This window comes from Phaenicophaeus curvirostris, chromosome Z, assembly GCF_032191515.1.
Source record: "Phaenicophaeus curvirostris isolate KB17595 chromosome Z, BPBGC_Pcur_1.0, whole genome shotgun sequence".
In the NCBI taxonomy this organism is placed as follows: Eukaryota; Metazoa; Chordata; class Aves; order Cuculiformes; family Cuculidae; genus Phaenicophaeus; species Phaenicophaeus curvirostris.
Window position 1 is genome coordinate 50,965,057 of NC_091431.1, and position 23,925 is coordinate 50,988,981.

Sequence of the window (23,925 nt, forward strand, 5' to 3'; positions counted from 1 at the left end):
GGTGTGGCTGCCCCATCCCTGGAGGTGTTCAAGGCCAGGTTGGATGGGGCCTTGGGCAGCCTGATCTAGGGGAACATGTGCCTGCCCATGGCAGGGGGGTTGGAATTAGATGGTCTTTAAGGTCCCTTCCAACGCTAACTATTCTATGATTCTATGATATGTTTGTAAAAGGTACACTTCAAAGCAGCTAAATCAAGGCTGCTACCTGTATGGCTACCTACTTTTGAGAGTCCTTCATGACTCCACAGAGTCCACAGAGTTCTGTGTGATCTTTCATTCTTGTACGCAAAATGCTGTCTTGTTAAGAACTAGGCTGGAAAAAATAGCTGTGTTATTCTTTTTTAGCAGGCTTCAACTACAGAAGTACAAATTGGGCCCATGAGACTGACACAAGATCCAGTTCAGGTAAGATGCTCTTTCATTTTCTTGGTATGGTCGATTTATTGTTAATTGCTGAAGAAATTAAGGATCAACTCCTATAGTTAAGTACAATGTTTTCATTTTACTTGTGCAAGGACTGTCAGATATCTAATTAGTGGGTTTTGTTTATCTGATTGCCTGAGAAGAGATATACTAGTAAATCAACTTGGTAAACAAGGTGCTTAGATTTCCATTAACATCACATCATTCCTTTTATATGCCCTGTCAACAGGAGTGTATGTGTGTATCTATGTGTGTTAGCAAGGAAAAGAGCTGCCTCCTGATGTTAAAAACTGTTCAGTTCTGGTATACTGAAGCAGAGAGATCCATTGTAAAGTTCAGTAAACCTGTGAATTTTACTAGGTTTTAGACAACTTGACAGAGAACTGTGCTTTTGCACAGATCACACCACTTCGAGCAAGACAGATTGAACTTCAGCATAAGGACCAGCGTCCCTTACCTGTACTTGCTTCTGTTTCTGTACATTTTGTTCCTGTTCCAGTAAACAGATGCCAAGCATTATTTTTTTAGCTTATAGTGAGCGTTAGAGCTCTCAGATAATAGGAAAATAAGCAAATCTTAATCTTTAACATTGCGCTGGTGATACAGCACTCATTTGAATTAACTTTTTGGGTCAGTTAACTCTGTAAAATACAGAGACTTTTGGTCACTGGTCACCTTTTCTGTTTATTTGGGTTTTTACCCCCATATCTGGCTATAAGAGGAAAACTCTGCATGTGGAAGAAATGTTATTCTCAAGGAAAATAAATTGTGTGTCTATGCACAAGCTTTGTAGTTTTATTTCTGTGTTAAGCATTCGGTCTTACTGATGACTTGATCTGATGAAATTGTTTGCTTATATTATAAGACTGTAGAACAGTGGCTTCAGCAGTAGAATAGTCTGATTTTGCATAGATTTTCAACGTAAAAGTGTGGAACTCTTCACAGAAAAATATTCTTCGTGATTTTCTTCAGAAAGTTGGTCAAGCAGGTATTTAACAAATGCAAATGCTCTCAGTGCTTATGTTAGGATTTTACTTTGTAGTAACTGGATTTGCCAAAATACACTATACACTATAAATATACTATTCCAGTGTCAGCTGTTTTAAGTGAAGTTTTTTCATATAAATAGGGAGAGTGGGTATTGTTTTTTAAAATGTTTGACATTCCTCTTGGTAACTTGTCAGGTGTAGATGTTGTTTTGTCCCTATGCTACACACGTGAGAATCCATAAAAGACCTTAAGTAAAGCAGAAAGTAGTCCTTAAGTAAAACCATTAACTGAAGAGTGTGCCAGAAAGACATTGCCACACACTAACTCATTTACAGTAAAGGGAAAACTCTTCATGTAAACCCACCTCTTTTGTTTGTGGAACAAGTTACATTATCTCAGCTAATTTGGTAAGTATTGCACACATCCATGCATTTAAAAAAAACATGTTAATCTTTTATTCCAGTGCAAACAACTGAGTATCACATTTTAGATGACTATTTGTGGGTGCTTAATCATGCTCACAGTTGTCTGGTAAGTCAATTCAGTTTGTTAAAATAATTGCCAGCAGGCCTTTTCTTAGTGATGTTCATTGTACTCTGGTGTGTGTTTTACGCTGCTATGGGACACCTTAAATGTGTCATTTTTTTTGTTTGAGGGGTGACCTTTCTTGTGACTGTGACCTGTCATAAACCATTTAATAGATTCCTTACTGGACTTTGTGACCATCTGTGATGCAGGACAAATCTGGTTTGGTTTGTACTACATCATGACCCAGGCGCTGCTGGCCTTAAGGGGCAAGGGAACGAGTCCAGAGCAAACTTACCTCAGATCCTTCGAACATCCTCCTCACACGTACCTTGCATGTCTTCCACAGTTTTGTCCTAAGGCTTGCAAATAGGCATGGTTTGATTCTGAGACCATAGAAATAGCTGTAATAAAAGCCCCTTTAAAGGTGCTTTCCCCAGAGGGCACAGAGAAAGGTGGATATTATAAGTGCTTAGTGCACATCAGACAGCTTTTTTTATCCTTTTGCAGAACTGTTTACCAGGGCTGATACAGGTTTGGATATGTCCCCTATTAATATACATTGTCTTCTCACCTCTTAGGGTGTTCATTGGCCTCATCTCTTTCACAGCATTGACTTTGAACTCCATTTCTGTTATGATGATAGTGATCTTCCCTTTTAAGCTGCAAATGAAGCATGAAGATGCACAGCATTTTACCATTCCCCTGTACCAATTTTCGGTGTAACAAAAGTTCCTCCCTAACTTAAATCAGAGCTTCTATGTGTCTTCCACCTTAAAGCACTCTTCCTGAGATACAATAACATGAAAACAATTATGAACTTCTTCTTAAGCTGCTGTTTGAAATTTTCTCTGTTTCAATGTGGTGCCCTACATGTCTGTACTCAGATCGTGTCTCATTTCATTTTGAGCTCTTTACAGTGAATCTCTGTCCATTTTCTGTATTTGTATGATAAACTGGGAATGAGGCATACAGTAGTTGTGTGAAGCAAATAGAGAGATTATTAAAATTCCAATACATCACCAAAAAATTAAGTTCTTCACAGAAGTCCATGATGCTCCTAAGCCAGGGCAATACTGAGTGAAATGACGTTTTTACAGCAACACTGACGAGTTATACACCAAAAAGTAGCTTCGTGGGGTTTTTTGCCAAAGAATACCGATTGAATTCAAGCCTTTCCTTGACAGCATTGTTTATATGGATCATTATATTTCTACCTTAACTTTGAGAGCATTTCTTGCAATATAATTGTAGGTACATTATGTTTTGATGGTTTATAGTAAGATTCGTACAAATGTTAATGAGAAAGTGTGGTAGTAATACTTAAAAAAAACCCAAACTGAACTTAATATTCTCAGAAGGATTCATACAGTGTTAATTAACTACCAGTGGAAGATCAGGTGGTTTAATTAAGCTCCAGCAGGTGAATTATTGCATTTGCAATCCTTTACTTCAAAACTAGGAATGTTGAGAGAAGGAAGATATCAAAAAACGAGCCTACAAACCCCTCTTTTCTGAACCATATTGTATCAATAAAACTAGGAGCAAAATAAAACTTAGAGCAGTTGGAAACAAACAGAAGATTATTATCACACTAGGGACTTCACATGAGTATCTACAGGCAAAGACTGCAGCACAAGCATGCCAACTGCTTTCCAACACTTCAATGACTGGAAAAAAATCAGGGATCGGGTAAAGTGACAACAGTTACCTTGGATGGTAAGTGTCAGTAACCCAAATCTACTTTTTGATCACTGCAATTAAAAATATTCTTTCTAGTAAATTGAAATCTCTTTAATTATTTCTTAATGTTTGTGGAAATTCCAAACATATAATTTTCTTCCACTGGGTAGTGAAACTTCAACTGATTGTCCTGCCATATTAAGATTATGTAATTTGTTTATTGTTTACAATTCAGCTTAAGATAGGAGAAAAGTTATCGTCGAATTTTCTATCTTCTAGACTCACGATAATGTTGAATTTCATGTGGTGACACCACAGTGACATTGAGTAGCACAGATGAAAGGTTGTTGACCTTTTCTTTGGGACAAAATTTTGCATATTTTGCTCAGACAAGTTGTTTCAGTGAATTCAGGGTATTACTTTTATTTGTGAAATTAATAGGGTTTTCCTTTATATATAGAATATTCTGTGGCTGCTGTCTTTCTATGCAATTTCAATAGCTATGGGTAGACTTTTGACTTTCTGAGGCCTTTCTTTTTCACAGCATGTATGCACTAAATTAACCATTTTCTTCATCTGTCACACTGGGTGGCATGATTAGTGAGCTGTTGCTGTGGTAAACATGTGCAAATTGTGAAAGGGATCATCTTCATAACTTGTATTCCTAGCTGTTGTAATTTGTTAATGTATGTATTATTGGGCAAGGGTGCAAAATTTGTTCTCTTCCAAAAACACTTTGTTTCATACAAGAATTACACAAATACAGCAGTTTTCAGCCTATGTTCTGTGTGTCATTTAGCAAACAGACTTCCTACAGCATTAATTTTATTTTTAGAACAATATTTCCCTGGGCGTCCCCTCTGATAGTGAGAGCAGTTCCTTAAGTGTTCAGCTGAAGTTGTCAAGACTAACTCGTATATTAGCTCCATATATTTGTTCTGTAATTTGGAACAATTTATTGGGTAAAAATCCTGATGCTTGAATTGGCTTTTTTCCAGTACCTAGCCCTGTCTGTATCTGCCTGTCTGTTGTTGTTTTCAGTTTTGAAAGTATCTGAGTTATCTCCATTTTATTGCACAACAAAGGAGAAATAATGAATAAAACTGTGTTACATTAATTGGTTGTCCCTGAAAAGCAAAAATTAAGGCAGTTGCATTTCAGACAGTTCATTACATTTAAAAATGTGTACAGCTGGAATAGCCTGATGAGTGGCAATGTTTGAGCATCTACCTACTCTGGGTGGCTGCTGATTGAGTTTGAACATGAGTTAGAAAAGACTCTTCAGCTGGTTTTGTCCTAAGTATCTGCCCTATACAAGTTAAATATTGCCTGTCAGTTGCTAATCACCCTGTATAGTAAGAAAGTTGTTCTACTGCCTCAGCTATTTTACAATCTGTAGTTCAATATTCCCCCTTTCAAAGCAGACTAAATGTTTCATGTAACAGAAGTGTTTACGATTTGCACTATGCCTTGAACTGTGTGTATATTTTATGAGGTACCACTGTTTTACAGGTTTTGCTGGTTTTTGCAAAAGAAGACAACCAAAGTGATGGTTTCTGGTGGGCTTGTGACAGAGCTGGATACAGGTGCAATATTGCCCGAACTCCGGAGTCAGCACTTGAATGTTTTCTTGATAAGCACCAGGAAATAATTGTTATAGATCACAGGAACTCTAGATATTTCAATGCAGAAGATATCTGCAGGTAACCCAAAGGACATTAAGCCTCTCTTGAACTTAAGAATATATTGTGCAAAACTAAGCCTCCTAATTTTATTAAAAAAAAAACCACCCACAAACAAACAAAAACCCAAAACCAAAACCAAAATTTAAAAAACACAAACAAAATAGGAACCCCAAAACTGTAGTAAAATGGAAGTTTGGGAATGGAGACCAGGAGGTTTCCAAGCATTGTAACAGGACAACAATATGAAAAGTACTCATTTGGCAAAGCTGAATTGTACAAACTTCTCTTTAGGTCATGTGATTCTACAGGAGCGTAAATCAGAGTTGTTGCAAGATTATTGCTTGCTGCCTATGCCTGCTTCTTTCCTGGGTTACTGCTTCAGCAAAATCTGAAGCTGCAGGACTTAAAATGATTTTTTTTGTTTGTCCAGTGGTTTAGGCACTGCCAGCTGTTCACAAAGGTTCATGTCACTCGTCTTGTCCTCATGTCTTAGCATCTCTGAGTTTGCAAGCACTTAAGTATTGGGTTTCTTTGCTAAAATGCAATGTTTCAGCTGAAGGATACACTTCTTGCCATATGCCATGCCCCGTTTCTCAGTCCATCCTGAGCTGAGATTTTCCATGTTTATGACAAGGAGTATTTTAAAGGTCAGATACTTGTACTGATTTAAGTTCTTCTAAAAGGCCAATAAATAAATATAAAGACTGTTTATTCAGGACAGTATGACAAAGCTATCTTCAGCCAATAAAAGGTGAATAGAGTCCTCTTATGATAGCTGGTCATATTTTTTTTCAGTTTCTTAATAACAGATAAAATGGTAAAATCTTGTTTATTCAGCATTTTCTAAATGGTAGTGTGTCATATACGTTTGCTAAACTCTCTTTTCTTACTTGCACGCACCTGAATCACTTGCCATCCTCATAGACAAAATTTTACAATATGTAGAGGGGCAGTGGTAAATATGGGAGAAGGTGGTGGAGATTCTTCTTTAAATTAGCTAATGGGTATTGAAAGTGCATTGTATAGACTGACTTTTCTCACCGGTGCGTTCAGGGTATTTGACCCAAATAAGGTAAGTAAACAGGGCAAATAGGGCAAGGCTGTATAGTGGATTTGAAGAGCTGCTGTTCATATCCTGGAGCTCTTGCCTTTTCACTGCATTGGTCAAAATCTAAAGAATCTGATAGTGAAATGGAAATGGATTGTCTAAGTGGGGATAGGTAGGATTTGGCAGTGTGATATCCAATTTTCTAGCTTTAATGGTGTTTCTCAGTCCTGGTTTTCATTTATATTGTCTGTGAAAATACTGAGAGTAGCACTGAGAAAGAATGTGGTGTAACTGATAGGGTTTTTTTTCCTCAGGTCTATTCGTGCCACAAAACCATCAGAGCACACTGTAATACTTGCTGTGGTTCCATGCACGTAAGTATTACTTTCTTTGTGAGAGATTTTGGGCCACTCACTACAAGAAAGACAGTGAGGTGCTGGAGCACCTCCAAAAAAGTGCAAGGAAGCTGGTGAAGGGGCTGGAGATGTCTTGTGAATGAGCAGCTGAGGGAACTGGGATTGCTTAGTCTGGAGAGAAGTAGGCTGGGGGGAGATGTTATTGCTCTCTACAACTACCTGAAAGGAGGTTGTAGCAAGGTGCATGTCGGTCTTTTCTCCCAAGTAACAAGTGACAGGATGAGAGGAAATGGTCTCAAGTTGCACCAGGGGAGGTTTAGATTGGATGTTAAGAAAAATTTCTTTACTGAAAGGGCTATCAAGCATTGGAACAGGCTGCCCAGGTAAGTGATGGAGTCACCATCCCTGGAGGTATTTTAAAGATGTGCAGGCATGGTACTTAGGGACATGGTTTAGTGTTGAACTTGGCAGTCACAGGTTAATGGTTGGACTCAATGATCCTAAGTGTCTTTTCCAGGCTAAACAATTCTGATTCTATGATTTCATTTTGTAGATCTGCTGTTGAAGAAGAGACTTCTGTTCTTCCCCTTCTTAATGCAGGCTTTGATAGGGTATGTATAAATTACATATTTAATATAGTAACCATTATTGCTTTGTAAATTACAGACACTTCTACTTCCTCAAATTGAAAACTATACATTTCCTTCTGTTAAAAAATTATTGATAAGAAACCAGTGGCAATTTATTGGGTTTTCTTTTCTGTTCAACAGTGTATCCAAGAAGAGTATGAAATAGGAGAATCTGTGGGCTAGCTAGTCCTTCCAGGATAAGCAGGAACACTGAGATTAAATTTTTGTGGACTGTGTGCATGGTGGGTGGGTTCTGTTATTGACGGCATTGTAAAAACAGTGACGGAGGACCCGGCTTGGGCTGTATATTGCTGTATGCTGATTAGCCACCTAGACAAATCTGTATGCCTCAAACTAGGATTCCTTTTCTAAAGGGACTGCAAGCCTAATACAGCTCCTCCTGATGCGAAGAATAATTTTTTTTTTCATGGGATCTGTGCAGTTGCTTGCATCCATTCTTCTCAGGACAGCATTAAGAGTGTCTCCTGTACTTGAAGTAGAAGGGAAGATAACAGTTCACACTAGTCCTCAAAACTGCTTTGTAGGAGAGAGCAGAAAGGCATGAGTTTTCAGCTCTAAAAGTCTGCATTCAGTTGCTTACCCTTTTCCAATATTTATGTGAGTGGCTTTGGATTGATATTAATGCTATGTTAATGTAATATAAATCTGCTATACTATTAAAGTTAGCTATCCATAAGGAAGATTATGTATTGAAGCAATAGAAGCACATCAGTGGACACTAGTTAGGAAGAATTAACTATATATAGTTAGGACAATTAACTGTAATAAGGAAAATCAAGGAAGGACAGGAATTAACTTAGGCAGAATCTCATGCTGATAGGCTCGTTTGAGTCCAGTGTCTGAGCTAGTACGTATTTAGCTTGAGTTTGCTTTACAAAGCAGAGCATGCACAAGAGGCACGATTTGTAGATCATCTCCAAAAAGAGGTAACGGATCTTCCCCCTCCTGCAAGGGTGCTGTAGGGGCAAAAGCATTAAAGGCAAAAGCATTTCTGAAGCTTTTAAATGCTCTGAGAGCTGGAAAAGTTGAGACTAAGAGAGCAGGTTCTTTAGTGTAATTCTCTCTGTCATTCTCAAAAAAGGAGGGGTGGGCAAAGTATAATGTTTTCATAGAAATCTTTATTTCTTCTCAAATCTGGTGTTTCATTTAAAAACAAGACAAGGCAATATGTTTTGCACATAATTGTAGGTACGGTACTGAATAGTGCCAGAAGAGGTACTATGCAGCTCTGAGACACTGTCTGCCTAGGAAAGTAAAATAGTTTTGCACCTGACACCTGCTCTAACCATTACATTACCTCTAGCTGTCCCAAATTTATCAGAGATCTTGCATAATTCCCTGTTGCAATTATTTTTAAACCTTTAAAACACAACTGATGATGAATACCCTATTTTCACAGGAATGGACACATGAATTATTTCTGCTTGGATGAGGATCGGTAGGGACTAAATCCATTAACACAAAAAAAACAACAAACACACACGGGACAACACAAAAATATCATTTTTTAAACAGAGAGACAGTATTTGCAAGGAATCTTTTCCTTGACAGCAAAATTATTTTTTTTCTTTAAATTATATCTGTTTGAATTACAAGTTTCTCTTCACTGTTTTTATTTTTACAGTTCAGGCTTTCTGGTAGCTTTATTTTGCTTTATCACTATTCATCATATCAGAGTTTGTTCTGGTTTTGCTCATCATCTTCCTCCTGTTCCCTTGACAAAACAGTGAACACAATCGCTCTGTCTGCTGGTAGCTGTCTTGTAAATGCATCTACAACTTGATTAGTAAATTGCCTGAGTTTCTAACCAGTTTGTCTGTCACCTTTTTGAAGAATTCTATGGACAAAACCAGTCTTTTCACATCAGATTTAGATCTGAAGATTCCATAGAAGTATTTTCCTCTTTTAGGGAGTATACACTTGCAAATAACCATAATTTTTTTTCATGCAGTGAATAGCTGATTATTCAGCTTCCAAATGTTCCCATGCCATCGTGTGTACTTACATTAGAGTAGTATCTTTCTATGTTTAACTATAACTTACATTATAAGTAATCCTAACTTACATTAGAGTAGTATCCTTCTATGTTTAACTATAACATACATTATAAGTAGTACTAAAGAAATCACTTTTCATTTCTGCTAGTTAAATCAGTGGTGGTTGATGACTATCTGTATCTGGACCACCATGACCACTGAAAGATCTTATGAACAGAGAGAGGTTTTAGGAGTCTTTTCTGTTAATTTTATGCCTTCCTTTGGCATTTTTTATGCTGACTTATTTCTGGTTTTTTTCTTCCTCTTTGTGTATTTTATTACATCTTCTGATTTTTTTTTCTGTGTATCATGAACAGCTCTTGTGTTTGCATATTAATGGTGGTGTTAATGCAGTGCGTTTATTTTGCTGATTTTTTTTTACTCTCAGCCTCATAAATCTAATAGTGATGGCCTACTTAAGATGCATTAATTTAAATAAGTGCTTTGGCTTCCCAACTGATTTTTAACTATCATTTAAATTAGCAAATGGGACCTTAATGTTAGCAGTTACTCAATTACAATCTTGTCTTATGTTTTGAACTTTACTTCTTTTTCTGAACAAATATTGATTCTCATTGACCAGTTAGCATCAAAGCTTTCTGGTTTGCAACAAAATAATTTTTTAATATTAAACCTAGTACTTCTTGCAAAGGAAGAAAAATAATGCATTCCTCCTAGCGGATAACTCCTGTGGCTTGTGCAAAGTTCTGTATAGGAATCCAATTGTAATGTAATAAAATATGATTTAAGAGTATAAGTTAAATCAAAACATGCTGTATGAATATTAAACTTTTTTTTAAAAAAGAAGGTTTTGTTCTCTGCCTTCTAATATTTGAGAATTAATAGATCTCTGCCTTCTTGTGCCTCGTTTAGATGCATGGATTGTAAGAAGGAAGTGTTTCCTGCTTTATTTCAGGTCCAAATTGATTTCTCAGTTTTAAGTGAGCCAGTGAATGAATGGCATTGGTACTAAAAACATAAATAAAGAGATTCTATGTGTCTGCAGAATAGTATACAACAGTTAAGAGCAGGTTTAGCACTTTAACAAGCTGCAATTCTTGATTCTTAGACACAGATTTGTGCTGAGGAAGTAGTTGATTTCTGTCAGTAAACAGCAGAAGTTAAATTTTGTCAGTTTACAAAGAGCTTTAGTATGTTCCACTAAGTTTAGTTTGTAAAATATCTTGCTATGATTGTTGAAGTGTGTATGGCTGACTGATTTATGTTTATATTGTTTTAAATTTAGCATGGGCATATTTGACTACTAGATCACCCTAAAACTGAAATCATCTAAATCATAGAATCATAGAATAGTTAGGGTTGGAAGGGACCTTAAAGATCATATAGTTCCAACTCCCCTGCCATGGGCAGGTACATCCCGCTAAATCTACAGTGCTTTAGAAGACAAGTTTGTTTGCAGGCAGTTTGTTATGCAAAAACACTACATCGTTTTCACCATTGCTTCTAACAATTTGATGCTGTGTCTTTTGTTTTCCCATGCATTCACTTAGTATACAAAGTGAGAGTTACAGAAATATTTTAAGGTCTTAAAGTAAGGAGTGAAACAGGTCTGTGTCAACAGTTACTTTTAATGTTACTTTTTTACATTTTGCTGGCAACTTGAGGTTAAGCGTTGGTCCCTGCAACACGATTTTTCCTACAGGAGAGAAGCGTAGGTTTATTAAAAGTTTATCTTTGTTCCTCGAAGGTTTGAGTTCTGCCTCTTGACTCTGCATTCAGCAGTGCTGTGAGAACTAGTGACCACACCAGTTTGGGGTTTTTTTTCTGTGAAAACTAGATTTGATACATGTATTTCTAAAGAAGTGATTTAACTTTTCTTAGCAGTAAAATTCTTAGCAGAATTTTACTAATAAGCAGTACACTTTAACTTTTAAGTCAGAGAATCTAATTCTTTTGTATCAACATAAAGTTTCTGATTTCAGCAGGACCAAGCACGAGACCTTTCAGCATATTGCCTTTGTCTAGCAAAGAGAGGACATTCTCTCCCATCTCCCATCTTTATTAACTCTTGTCAGCATGCTCCTTAATAATATACTTTTCTACACATCTGAATGCACAGTTACAACTCAGTAGCATTACTTGTGGAGCAAAGTTACTTCATTTCTGCAATTGTTGCTTGAAAACAAATCAAATGCCAAGTAGCTTTTTTTAGATAACATTAATGTTTTATGTCTCTAAGGTGTTCCCTTTCCACTCTGAATTAAGGATGTGCAAAATGAAACATCAAGGCAATACTAGTTTTGTGTGAGACAATTTGTGGGGTATTAGAAATCTGTTTCTAACTGGGTTGCTAAAACCAAACAGGAAAACTCGAAATTTAACTTGTTTTTGCACTTGCCATTATTGTCTTAAAAACTAGAAAATCATTCATGGGGAAAAGATGATTTCTGAATAGAAAAGGTGCAGCTAGAGGTTTTTATTTCTATGGAATCACAAAATCATTGAGGTTGGAAGGGACCTCTGGAGGTCATCTTGTTCAACCTTCCATGCTTAAGCAGGTTGCTCAGGGCCATGCCCGCACAACTTTTGAAGATCTCCCAAGAAGGGAGACTCTGCAACATCCGTGGTCAACCTATGCCAGTGCTCAGTCACCCTCACAGTAAAAAAACAAAAAAAAAATTTCCTGATGTTCAGAGGGAACCTCCTGTGTTTGAGTTTGTGCCCATTGTCTCTAGTCCTGTTACTGGGCACCTCTGAAAAAAAGCCTGGCTCTGTCTTCTTACACTCTCTCTTCAGATATTTACATACCTTGATGAGAACCCTCTTGAGCCTTCTCATCTACATGCTGGGCAGTCCCAGCTCTCTCAGCCTTTCCTCACAAAAGAGATATTTAATCACCTTTGTGGCCCTTTGCTGGACTCATCACAGCTCTCTTTATAAGATTAGAGTTTTAGATGCAGGAACAGAAATAGCAGTTTAAAACCATTCCAATCTATTTCATACTGTCTTGGTTTGTCTTCCAGCAATTCATGGAGAATAGCAGCATAACTGCTTGTTACAATGAACTGGTTCAAATAGAACATGGGGAAGTGCGATCTCAGTTCAAATTAAGGTATGTAGAAGTGTAAGAAACTGCATACATCAACTGCTTGCTCTACATAAATGTATCAAGTTATTTTGTGCTTCTTTCCAGTAATGTATATAAGTGCTTTTTATTGGTATGCTAACCAATATACTATACCCTTATTTTCTGCTTCTCTTATTTTGTAATGGGCAAATTTAAGTGCCTTAGTAACTGGCACTCTGAGAAAGCTTGGTTGGTGTATGTCTTGTTCACTGATGGTAAAAATTATGGCTTTCCTTAATACAAAATGCAGTACATGTCCTTTATTCTGATGCTAGCTTGTGTCTGACCTGTCTCGAGGTGTCCATAAGGAGTTTGGCAATGTTCAAGCAGCTGTTGCAACCAGCATTACAGTCAGAGCAAGATCTTGAAACAGAAACATGTCCGAATAATTACTTCAGCTCATTTTAATTGCAAAGGCAGCATTTTAAAAATGCTGTCTTGTGTGTAAGGTTTATGGGCAGCAAATATATTTGATGGTGAAGCTTCAGGAAGTCATTTTTGGTCTCATGTGTGTGAAATTTCATATTTGATAGCTTGAGCTGAATGCAATCTTGATCCATCTCCCCTGAGTTTTTATTTTCTTGCTTGGGCAACACTTGGCAGACTTGGAGCAGTTTTTTTTTTTTAATCTTAGTGAGAAATTAAATTGCTTTCATTCCCTTATCACTTTTTCCTTAATGTTATTAATTTTATGTTAAATACAGGTACTTACACATGCATATAAATATGTTTTCAATTCCACTATATGGAAAAAAAAAAAAGAAGCCTTTGAGTGTTAAGCAGAGAAGATGTAGTTCCCAGGGTTTCAAAAATTAATTCCAGTTCCGTCTACAAAACATACTGTCACCTTTCTACAGGTTTCAGTTTCTCTATTTAAGAAGTAGATTTTTCTAAGATGTTCGTCGCAAACTGATCTCAATGACTTCATGTTCAAGTGATTACATATTTGCACATGCAGAATGCAATTACAGTAAAATTTTCAGGGGAAAAAAAGAAGACAATTTTTAATAGATATTTTCCAAAACTCAGCAGGAAAACAGAGCAGCTGTGAAATTTTAGAAGTCATTTAGGTGTTATGGTGGTCCTGGCTTAGTTTGTTGTTCAATTGTAAATGCAACATCATAGTGACTTCCAAATTAAGAAAACATAGAGCAGAAACATAAGTCTTGTGTAAAAAGATTAAGCTATCATTCATACGTACTTTGTGTTTCATTTCAAGAACACTATACAGAGTTATTTTGAGTATCTCTGCATGAGTATTATCAATTATGAATGCAGATAATTAAAACTCCATCACAGGGAGAAAGATTTACATTGGCTGCCATATTTTTCTGCAAGTTTATTCACAGCAATCACCAAAAAAAATCATAAAAATTATTAAAATTGTAAGGAAATAAGTATCCAGCAGCATTTCATTTACTGACAGTTCTTTCACCAGTATTGTTTTTGGAAACAGCAGCATTTTACTCTCAGCACCCATTTTACTGTCTTGAATGTAGTTACATAAATTGTGTGTCTAGTTCTTTTTAATGTATGTAAAGAGTAACATTATAAAAAAATGTATTCTGTGTTGTCATGTCTGTCGTATATTGATAATGCACATTTTGTATATTTATGTGCATGTATATATATTCACATCACCTCTCAACATGACTGATTTGGGAATATTTAGCAGCATTGCGAAATACTGTGAAAAGAATGGTGGTAATTTTTGGGGTTGCTACTACTACTGCCGGATGCAGTCCCGGAATAGTTAAGTAGTTTGAAGTGTTTGGTAGATGCAGGTCCAGGATAGTTAAATACTTTTGTCATGTAAGAAGTGCAACTAACACTTATAATCAACATTTATAGTAACATCTTGGGGAACCAAGTTGCCTTTTAAGAGGCAAACTTTCTGAAAAGGTGTATTTGTAACTTTGAGAAGCTGGTGTCTTGCAACAGAGGATTTCCCCCTATCTCTGCCTAACTAGACAAGGTGGTCTGTATGAATCTGTCATTAAAGATTAAGCAGAACTACTGTTTGTTAGTGTTATTTGGTTAGAATTTGATTTCATCCATGTAGTTTGAATAAATGAGGAAAAGCGTATTGCACTGTATGTCTCCTATTGGATCTCTGGTCCGTTTGCTGTCTCAGTAGGTCTTCTGTACAGCTCTGTGAAAGGGAAGAGAGACTATTTGCAGAAAGTTAGTCAATGGAATTAAAACCAGCATATTTCAGGTGTTCAAATACAAGAGAAACATAAGGGGAAAAGTAGGATGAGCCCAAGAAAGCAGTATGTAAGGTCATGTCAGTGGTCAGAAGTGTCTTCCCATTCCAAGTGGGGACCATTTGTCTGCGTAACTGTTTCTGGTTTGGAGCTTGGTTGAACATCTGTGGGAGAAGTGTATAAATCAGAGAGCATATGGGCAACTTAAATCTTTTATTTTGCTGGCTTTGTTGCTAGATCACATGAAAATACTAAGATTTTAATAGAGCAAACATAGCTGTGCATTTTCATGCAGAATGTTTATGTAATGATGTTATCAGCTGGTATACCAGTCATCTATCACTGAGATATATTAATTGTTTTACACAGTACAAAATCACAGCTTGAAGCTGGCTTGGACTAGTAGACAATCACTTGTAAACTTACATCAGGATCTTCTTTTATTGTATGAGGTGAAATACTGATGTCATCTTCTATGTACAATACTTTTTTGTACAAATATTTAACTGCACAGCTGTATGTCCGTGATTCTGTGTATGTTTCTTTGTGTATCCTATTTGTCTTTGAGTTATTTCCATGATAAGCAGAACTAGCAATGTCATGGACTTCTTAATTTTCTAGTCATTAGTATTAATTCAAACTCCACTATGTGGTCTGGGAGCAAGATGTTCCTTTTAGGTAATAACTGTATGCGAGAATGTTTATGCATGGTGCATTTGTGCTCCCTGCAGTGAGAGGTACATGGAAGATAATTAGGTTGTGTTTAGCCAAAATCAAAGATAAGTGTCAACATCTATCAATGCAAGGATGCTTGGGTTGTTTCTTTTATTAAGCATTCTATCTGTGTACATGTACTTGTATATGTACGTGTATATGTATGTGTATGTGTAAATGTATATGTATGTACATAGACATATGTGGATCTACACATATACCTATACATATACATTTTTTTCTTTCTAGTCTTAGGAGCCTATCTTAATCTCATCCAATGTAGATTAGAATTTAAGTAGTTTAAATATTTTAGCAAGAAGGTAAGGCCTTTGTTTTCCTGCACTAGTTCATGGCTAGCCCTGAAAAAAATGGGAAATTAAGGTCAGTTTGGCTCTTAATAAAGATCAAGATGTATGGAAATCAAGTCACTGAAATATAACTTGAAAGCAAGAAAATTTATATTTTTCTTACTAGGACTTTGAGATTACTTAAATTGTTCCTTTGAATTAGTGCTGGTCTATTTGCTTGTATTTGTTTGTATTGAAAACTACATATATAACTGTTGTGATAATTTTTTTTTGTTCCCTGTCTTTAACGATCACAAAACTTTCCATTCTGATGTAACAGCTGTATTTTTATTTTTACAGCTAATTCTTAGTTCCTGCTGTCTAGAGCATATTTGGAGAAATAATATACTGTTAAGATGCTGTAGTACTCATGACCAATTTCACAGTGTGACCTGCAGTAAAAGCACGTTAACAGGGATATCTAAAGCTGAATTTCCTGAAGAAAAATCATAGTGGAGATAATGACATAATTTATTCAGAACAACGTGCTGCTTTGTGATTCATCTACCAATAAGTACAATATAATAAGTTATTTATAGTGGGCAAAATGTTCTAACAATAAAACTAATGTGAATCATTTGCTAATTTCAGGGCTTGTAACGCAGTGTTTACAGCATTAGACCATTGTCAGGAAGCTATAGAAATAACCAGTGAAGATCACGTCATTCAGGTAGGGGTGAAAAGGTTAACTATTTTGTAGAACTTGGAGACAGGAACTCAAAGAGATATTTGCCCTATAGTTTCTGTTCTATTTCAGTGTTTTAGTTTTGTCACCCACTAAAAAGCCCTGTGCAATGAACTGCCTTATTTCTGGATGATGCACATTAATGCCTGCTGAATTATTAAGCTTTTTCCTTTAGAATATTTATTTAGATGATAATTTTGAATAAAGTAACATTGCTTATGGTAAAAAAACAGCATGAAATCTGTAGCAGAACTAGATAACCTGTACAGTAAACAGTTTGTTCTCTTTCTATGCCTTGTGGTAGTAGTTTACATATCACCTTCTACGTTCAGCTCTTTACTTCAATAAAATGCTTTACCATTACATAGGATTTTTATATGAAAAACAACCAGTTGTAGGGATGCATGGTTATGGCTTTAAATGCATGACATGTAACAGTTTAGTTATATGTGAGTATTTATCCTGTAAGTATGTTCTTTTCATATTATACTAAAATACTTTTGTTTTGGCAGTATGTTAATCCAGCCTTTGAACGGATGATGGGGTATCACAAGGTGGAGCTTATTGGCAAGGAACTTACTGAACTACCAAAAAGTGACAAAAACTGTGCAGATCTTTTAGATACTATCAACACATATATTAAAAAAGGAAAGGTAAGCAAATAAAATAAACTCATGCAAAATTGCTTTAGATTTCTGTTCTGCTTTATTTTTAATCCTCTGTGTTTAGGGACTCAAAATGTTTTTTTCATGAGTATGCATGTAAGCGCAGAATTCTGCTCCTCAGATGTCTCAGGAGGACAACAGCCCATGCCTCAGACAAATGACTACAGATCTCGTTCAGCTTTGTTTTTAGGATCTGAGTGAACTCGTTTACCAAACTGTTGGCTTAAGATCAGTGCAAGAACATTTCCTGTGTTTCTGTTTTGCTTGGAGCACGTGGAGCTTTTGTTAGTTGAAACATAACAGTTTGTCCTTCCACTAGTCTCTCAGGTGGCTGCATCATCCAGCCAAAAGGTTTAATTGTTCTGTCATAACCACTGAGCCTTCTTTGACAGTGTGCTTTAAGCACCTTGCGGCATAATCAGCTTGGACCACAATGTACCAGCACCCAGTGGGGTCTGTTTTTCTAACTATAGTTAGAATAGCTACAGTGCACTTTGAACTCCTGCCATGGTGGTGATGGGCCACAAAAGCAATAACTGTTACTGGCCATATGTTCCCCTAACACATGCCACACTCTCATCCCATCTCCCGTGGGCTGTTGAGGTGCCTCTCACCCTTCCCTGTCTCACCTTCTTCTTCATTAACTTTTAGGAGTTCTTGAATCTTTAAGTCACTTCTAGCAATGATCTTAGCTTTGGGGGTCACTGTCTGGAGTTATTTTTGGGTTCACCTTGGATTATTAGCAGTACCAGCAGACCACTTTTACTTTGCTCCTCCTTATTTATAGAGTCTTCCCAGCTGCTAGCACTGCCTGCTCCAAGGCCATGTTTGTCTTCTGCATCTATCTACCTTTGGCTGTGTTGGAGACATTTTCCAATTTCATCCTACTCTGCTGCCGAGTAGCTCCCACTTTAAAATCCCTCTTCTTTGAGGTGATAAGAAGAGAGAAGCCGTCTCTTTTTTTCTTTCTCTCAATACTGGAGAGCATACTGTATGCTCTGTCCATACTGGAAAGCAACTTATTGGTGCATCAGTGGACTGCTTAAGGATGGTCCATATGTGGCTCTTGGTTAGTCTGCAGTCCTCTTGCTGTCTTCCTGTAGCAGTGGGGACAGAGGGAAAACTAGTGACTGGTCAAAGAAATGGGCATTTGCATGAGAGAACATAAGAGATGCTATGATTGTTTCTTCCTTTTGCTGATCTATAATGCCTTGAATATCCATAGTCATGGAGAAACAGTCATGGAGGGAGAATAGACTATTGATTACCTGAGGTTAGCTGAAGGACGTCCTCAGGTCAGAGGCTTCTGCAGTTTAACATACATGTTGCTTGACAACTGGCAGCTTCAAAGGTGAGTGGGTCTTAGCTCGAAGTTTGGTTCTGCTGCTCCTAAGGAAGATGGTCTCTGGATGTGTTGCAGTCACCACTGTTTATAGCTAGCAAGAATGTTTGTAACCCCTCAAAGCAGACGATTCCTAAAGTTAATTGTAAAAGTTTTATGCTCTCTCACACAAGAGAAACATATTTACACTGTCCTCATGTTAGCAAATATCTGTTAAAAGTGCTACTTTTTATTAAGAAATCTTACTCTATTTTTAAAAAATATAACCATGACATAATATGTAATTATTTAGTAGGTAAGGACTATGTAATAATAAATGAAGATTTGACTGCAAGCTACACGTTCTTAGATCTTGTCTCATTCTATGTGTTTGCTTAGGAATGGCAAGGAGTTTACTATGCAAGAAGAAAATCAGGAGACAGTATCCAGCAGCACGTGAAGATAACACCTGTGGTTGGTCAAGGAGGGTAACTAACTTGTCCAGAACATAATTGCCTTGTGGTTTCTAGAGCCTCTTCTGTGCTCTCCATCTGTTTGAGATGAACCTCTGTGTATTTAGTAGCAGGGTGATAATATAACTGCTGACTTGAAGCAATGTGGAAACAATAAGAGAAGCTGAGAATGTTGTGTTCTTTGTTGACATTTATCCATTTTGACTTGTCATGATGGCTAAAAGAACTGTAAAGTCGGCTGATTTTTCGATTCACATTACTATGCATTTCTTTATGAAGTTATTCTACAGTATTCAAACTGCTAACCAGTCAGCTGGAAGGACTAGTAGCTGGGTATTCCCCATGTTTGTATGTGCTTGTATCTTCGCAGTGTAGCATGGGCACGTTGGCAAATTCTGGTTCCAGGTGTGCAGGTGAATTCCTGCAAGAGTAAAAAGATAGGTGTCCTGGGACAAAAACATAGCTGTAACTCAGGAGTGCTTGTTGCCCAGTTGTTGGCTTTGGTCTCTCATTTCATGAGGGCATGGAGACCTCTGCTTTAGAAAACAGAAATGCATCACTTCTGTCTTCACCATTTAATACAGTAACAAATGATTATTTCTGTTGCTAGGAAAATAAGACACTTTGTGTCCCTCAAAAGGCTGCATAATACCAATGAAAGCAACAAACAGGTATAGTATTTCTTTCACATTATAATTCCCATCATTTTTAGTAGGCTGATATTTTTAGTTTAGAAATGTATATTTTACCAAGTGGATGTGATCTATGTTGTCAATGAGATTCAAGAAAACTTCAGCTTTTGCCTGGACTGTTCTCCTTTTGTAGGACTGCTGAGTAGAGAAAGAAAGGGTTTTATTTACTGGAGCATGGATGTGTCAGTCCATGATACTGTGGAGCAACATAGCCCATAGTCCAAAAGAAGTTCAGAGGCTTTTTTTTAGAGCTGGTTTACCAGCCTGATCTGGTGTACTTATTTCTATTAATGACCCATGTTCAGCTGTCACAAGGCTTACCAGTATGTGATGCTTGAATGAAGTGTAGCCTTCAAGCAGAGCCTGAGACATTGCATGCTCATCAGAACATGTGCTGGGGGGGGTGTAATCCAAACTGTAAGCCAAGTAAACCAGGAGCAGCAGTTGACTCTAGTCTTTGCAGTCCAGCCACATATCCACCCAAGCAGGTCCCACAACAAAGCTGATGGCATGGGGAGTAGTTTGCTGGCATCTGGTCCTGGACCCCTCCCTCTGGAAGTGTTCGAAGAAATTGATTGTACCACACGCTTTGTGCCTCAAAAGCACTCTTACGTACACGTCCTGTAAAGAAGTATGGACTTCTGTGAGCAAAGGAGTGAATTCTGTCTATAGCTTGTGAAATGGAAAATGAGGAGCTGAAGAAGTAGTTGGCCACATTTTAGACTGATGATGTGCTTGGGAAACATGGTATGTTTTCATATTCTTTATGGAAGGGGTTATGTGTCTTGATGTGTTTAGGACTTTAATGTGCTTTTATCCATGAGGTGGGAAAAGGCACTTTTGTGTAAAATATATTTACAAAGTCACTACTATTTCTAGTTATTCATTCCCAATATAACACTACTTAATATTAACACATTATTGGAAAACTTATACTGTTGGAAGAAGTACATGGGTGGTTTTCTGTAAAATTTGGCTGTTGAAACCAGCACCTTTGTGCAAGTGTCTGTGCGGGCAGGTAATAACAAGTCAAGGGAGAAATCCACACAACTTTTGGAAGAACTTGGAAGGCCTGTCACTGTAAAACAAGGCTGAAAAATGTTTTAAACTGACCTCATCTTTGAAATATAACAGATTTTAGCATTAGCAGTAAACTAATACTTACGAGTAGAAGGATATTTTAAAGTACTCGGGCTGGACTACAAGAGTTTTGTAATAGAAGCAGAGCTAAAATTACATGGTTTCGGTTTTACATCATCTTTTTAAATTCTTCATTGTAATTGCTTCATTTATAGCTGCTTTAATGTTGATTTGAAAGTGAGATATATTTATTGGGCTGCCGAATCCAGTAACCTTAAGAAACAAATATTAGTTAGGGATTTGTGTCCAAGGCCACATTCATATTATCTGTAATACAGACACTGCTGGGAAGCACCCTTAATTCACTTTTTTTTAGTGTTGGTTCATGAGCAGTTATTGGTAGATAAAGCACTAATACAATGAGCCATAAGTCTGGGGAGATTTACACATTTGGTGTAAAGGGAATATGGCTTCAAAGGGTTTGCCACAAATGTAAAGGCATACCACAAAGGTTAAAGAATACAGCTTAACAGAAAGCAAGGTCTCTAGAGACTTAAGATCTCTTGGGGAAAAAACATGGTGCACCTGATGGAACTAGGTAATTATTCTGTTTCACTTCTGTGATGGAAATATCTCTTGCCTGTAGTAAAGCACCAGATTCTCTGTCATTGCATGAAAAATTCAAAGAGCCTCCTGGAATTTTGGGGGGTTCAAGTGTGGTTTTTTGGATTGGCTTTTTTTTTTTTTCATTTTAGATGGGCAGTGATGGTGATGTGTGGGAATATCTGTATTATATTCATAAGACTTCTTAGAGTTATTTTTAAAGCAATACTGATGTGATAGTATTGGTTTTGATCAACATTTGGTCACTGCAGTTTCCCTAAAATCCATGCTTGAATGCTTACAGCAGATTTTTTCTCTGCCCTAAAATAAATGAGGTACCTCTCCAAACCACAGGTAGTTCTTTTTGAAAGGATAAAAGGAAACCAAATCAACTATTTATTTGGTTACAGAGCAGTAAAAGCTGTCATGATTCAATTTTTGATGGAAATGTCTAGTATTTCACTGTATCAACATAGTTATAAATGGCTTGATCTCAGCATTCAGACATTGTATACTGACTTAGAAACATAATTACACTATTGTGCATTGTTTCATCCTAAAAATGTAGAAGTGTTATTCGTCACTATTAACAGCTTCTGTAAGGGATGTTGCAGTATGAGAAATCGCTGTGTTGGAACCTTCATGGATTTCTATGCAAGATTTATCACATACAAAAATTAAGCATGTTAGAGTTACGTACAGAAAAAAATGCATCTGGAAGTTTATTAAATATTCTTACAGTGAAGATTCATGAATGGGGATTGACTTCCATGTGACTTCCCATGTGCTAAAGCCTACATAATGGTTAATGCTGCCTTTGTCAATTTGAGATCAGGAGTTTGCACATTCATAGATTTACGACAGAGGTGTTTCACCTCTTAAGAACATATTGGCCAAGACTGGCCTCAAGTGTAACTGCCCTCATAATCACAGAATCATAGAATCATTAAGGTTGGGGAGAAAACCTCCAAGATTATCAAGTCCAACTGTCAAACCAACACCAACATGCGTACTAAACCACATCCCAAAGTGCCACATCTACATGTGTTTTGAACACTTCCTGCAACAGAGATTCTACCACTTTCCTCAGCAGTTCCAATGCTTTACCACTCTTTCAGTGAAGATTTTTTTCCTAGTATCCAATCTTAACCTCCCCTGACGCAGCTTGAATCCAGTTGCTGACCTTATGTGTCTCTTTCAGGTCATGCCTGTAGAAGAGGGGAGAGAAGTATTCAGAACTGAAATGTGGCTTTATTTATTTTTTTCATTAGAGCACTTAAAGAACTATGGCAATGTTTTCTGCCACTCATGCAACAGACAGAGATATATCGATGGGCTCTGAGAGAAGCTCTAGTTTGGGGCCAGAATGGGCAATTCAGGTGCACTGTGTCACTTTACGATATCTCATGAGCTTTCTTGATTTTACTGTCTTTGGAGAATAACTGCAAGAGTTCCAGTGTGATTACAAAAGAGCTGTTTAAGCTTTTTAAAATCAGTTTTCTGGTGGGAGAGTCTTTCCTTACACTCTCTTGTACAAGATTTGTATGGACCATAAGGGCACGATTTCACCTTCCTTTTTTTTATTTTCTTACGCATTATGGAAAGCCACTCTTGAATTTTGGGCTTGGGGTTTTTTTCCCTTCCATTCTCTTCTTTTCTCTTTCACTGTTTTTCCTTGCCCCTCTCCAATAATAGCAAAAGGAAAAAAAAACAATGGAAGGTGTGCAGGAATGGTGGAAAAGATAATTTGTATCATTCCTTTCATTTTTTTTCCCTGAATAATCACTATAAGGTCCCTGCAGCCTGCACTGTCACAAATTATGTGGGTGCTAAAAGCACATAAGTGCAACCTTCCTGAACTCGACTTTCAACTCACAGGTTGAAACAATGAATTTCTTGCGTCCATGCAATCTAGTGCTTTGCTATAGGAGGTGATGGATCTAGTCAGAGGAGCCAATCAACATAGATTAGATGACAGTATGACAGCACCAGACTCCTATGTATGATGTGTAATGAATAATGTGTAAGTGTGGTCTCAAGCACTGAAGTTTATTGATTTGAAGTAGAGGGTATGTACACCTTCTCTAGGGAATACACTGAAAAGGCAATGCATGACATCTAGTCCTTTTCAGTGTCTCTGTTAACTGTACCTATGTACATCATGTGCTAGTTTTAGAGGGAAGGCTTGAGGAACTGAAAGTTCTGTTCAATTTTCTTATTAATAGCAAAATACTTTCTTGTAACCATGTAAGGAAGGAATAAGATGAAGCAGTTAGCAGATATTAAGCTGTCATGTATTGGACAGATTGTGCTTTTGTTCTGGGCAGGATAGAAAAGCAGAGGAACATTTAATCTGTGTTATTGTAGACTAAGGAACAGGTGAAAACTTTAAGGTGGTGGAAATATCCGATATAAATTCTGAGAAAGATTGAAATATTTATTGGTGGAGCTACCCCAGATGTTTCAGAATCACAAAGAATTAAGTTTTTGTGTTTAGCTCTCATTCATGACAATGATTCAAAATTACTAGGAGATAAAGAAAGTTCTGATGGGTGACACCTACCTGTACTCTTCAGTTGCTGGAGAGTTGATTTTGTAACAGAGTTGTTTGAGGTCTGGTTTGTCACTGACCCATGAAAGGGTGCATGCAAAAT

The 23,925-nt window shown here is 37.1% G+C and overlaps 1 protein-coding gene across 1 annotated transcript in view; it reads left to right on the forward strand.

Annotated features, from left to right (window-relative positions):
• The first annotated feature begins 346 nt into the window (after positions 1-346).
• Positions 347-23,925, forward strand: part of PDE8B (phosphodiesterase 8B) — a 42,231-nt gene continuing 18,652 nt past the window's right edge. Inside the window, exons 1-10 of the mRNA XM_069880750.1 lie at positions 347-405; positions 5,134-5,324; positions 6,669-6,728; positions 7,264-7,321; positions 12,381-12,469; positions 16,344-16,422; positions 16,950-17,090; positions 18,823-18,911; positions 19,507-19,572; positions 21,206-21,209. Of these exons, the coding sequence (XP_069736851.1) occupies positions 379-405; positions 5,134-5,324; positions 6,669-6,728; positions 7,264-7,321; positions 12,381-12,469; positions 16,344-16,422; positions 16,950-17,090; positions 18,823-18,911; positions 19,507-19,572; positions 21,206-21,209 (804 nt within the window). The 5' untranslated portion in view covers positions 347-378. The remainder of the gene's footprint in view (positions 406-5,133; positions 5,325-6,668; positions 6,729-7,263; positions 7,322-12,380; positions 12,470-16,343; positions 16,423-16,949; positions 17,091-18,822; positions 18,912-19,506; positions 19,573-21,205; positions 21,210-23,925) is intronic.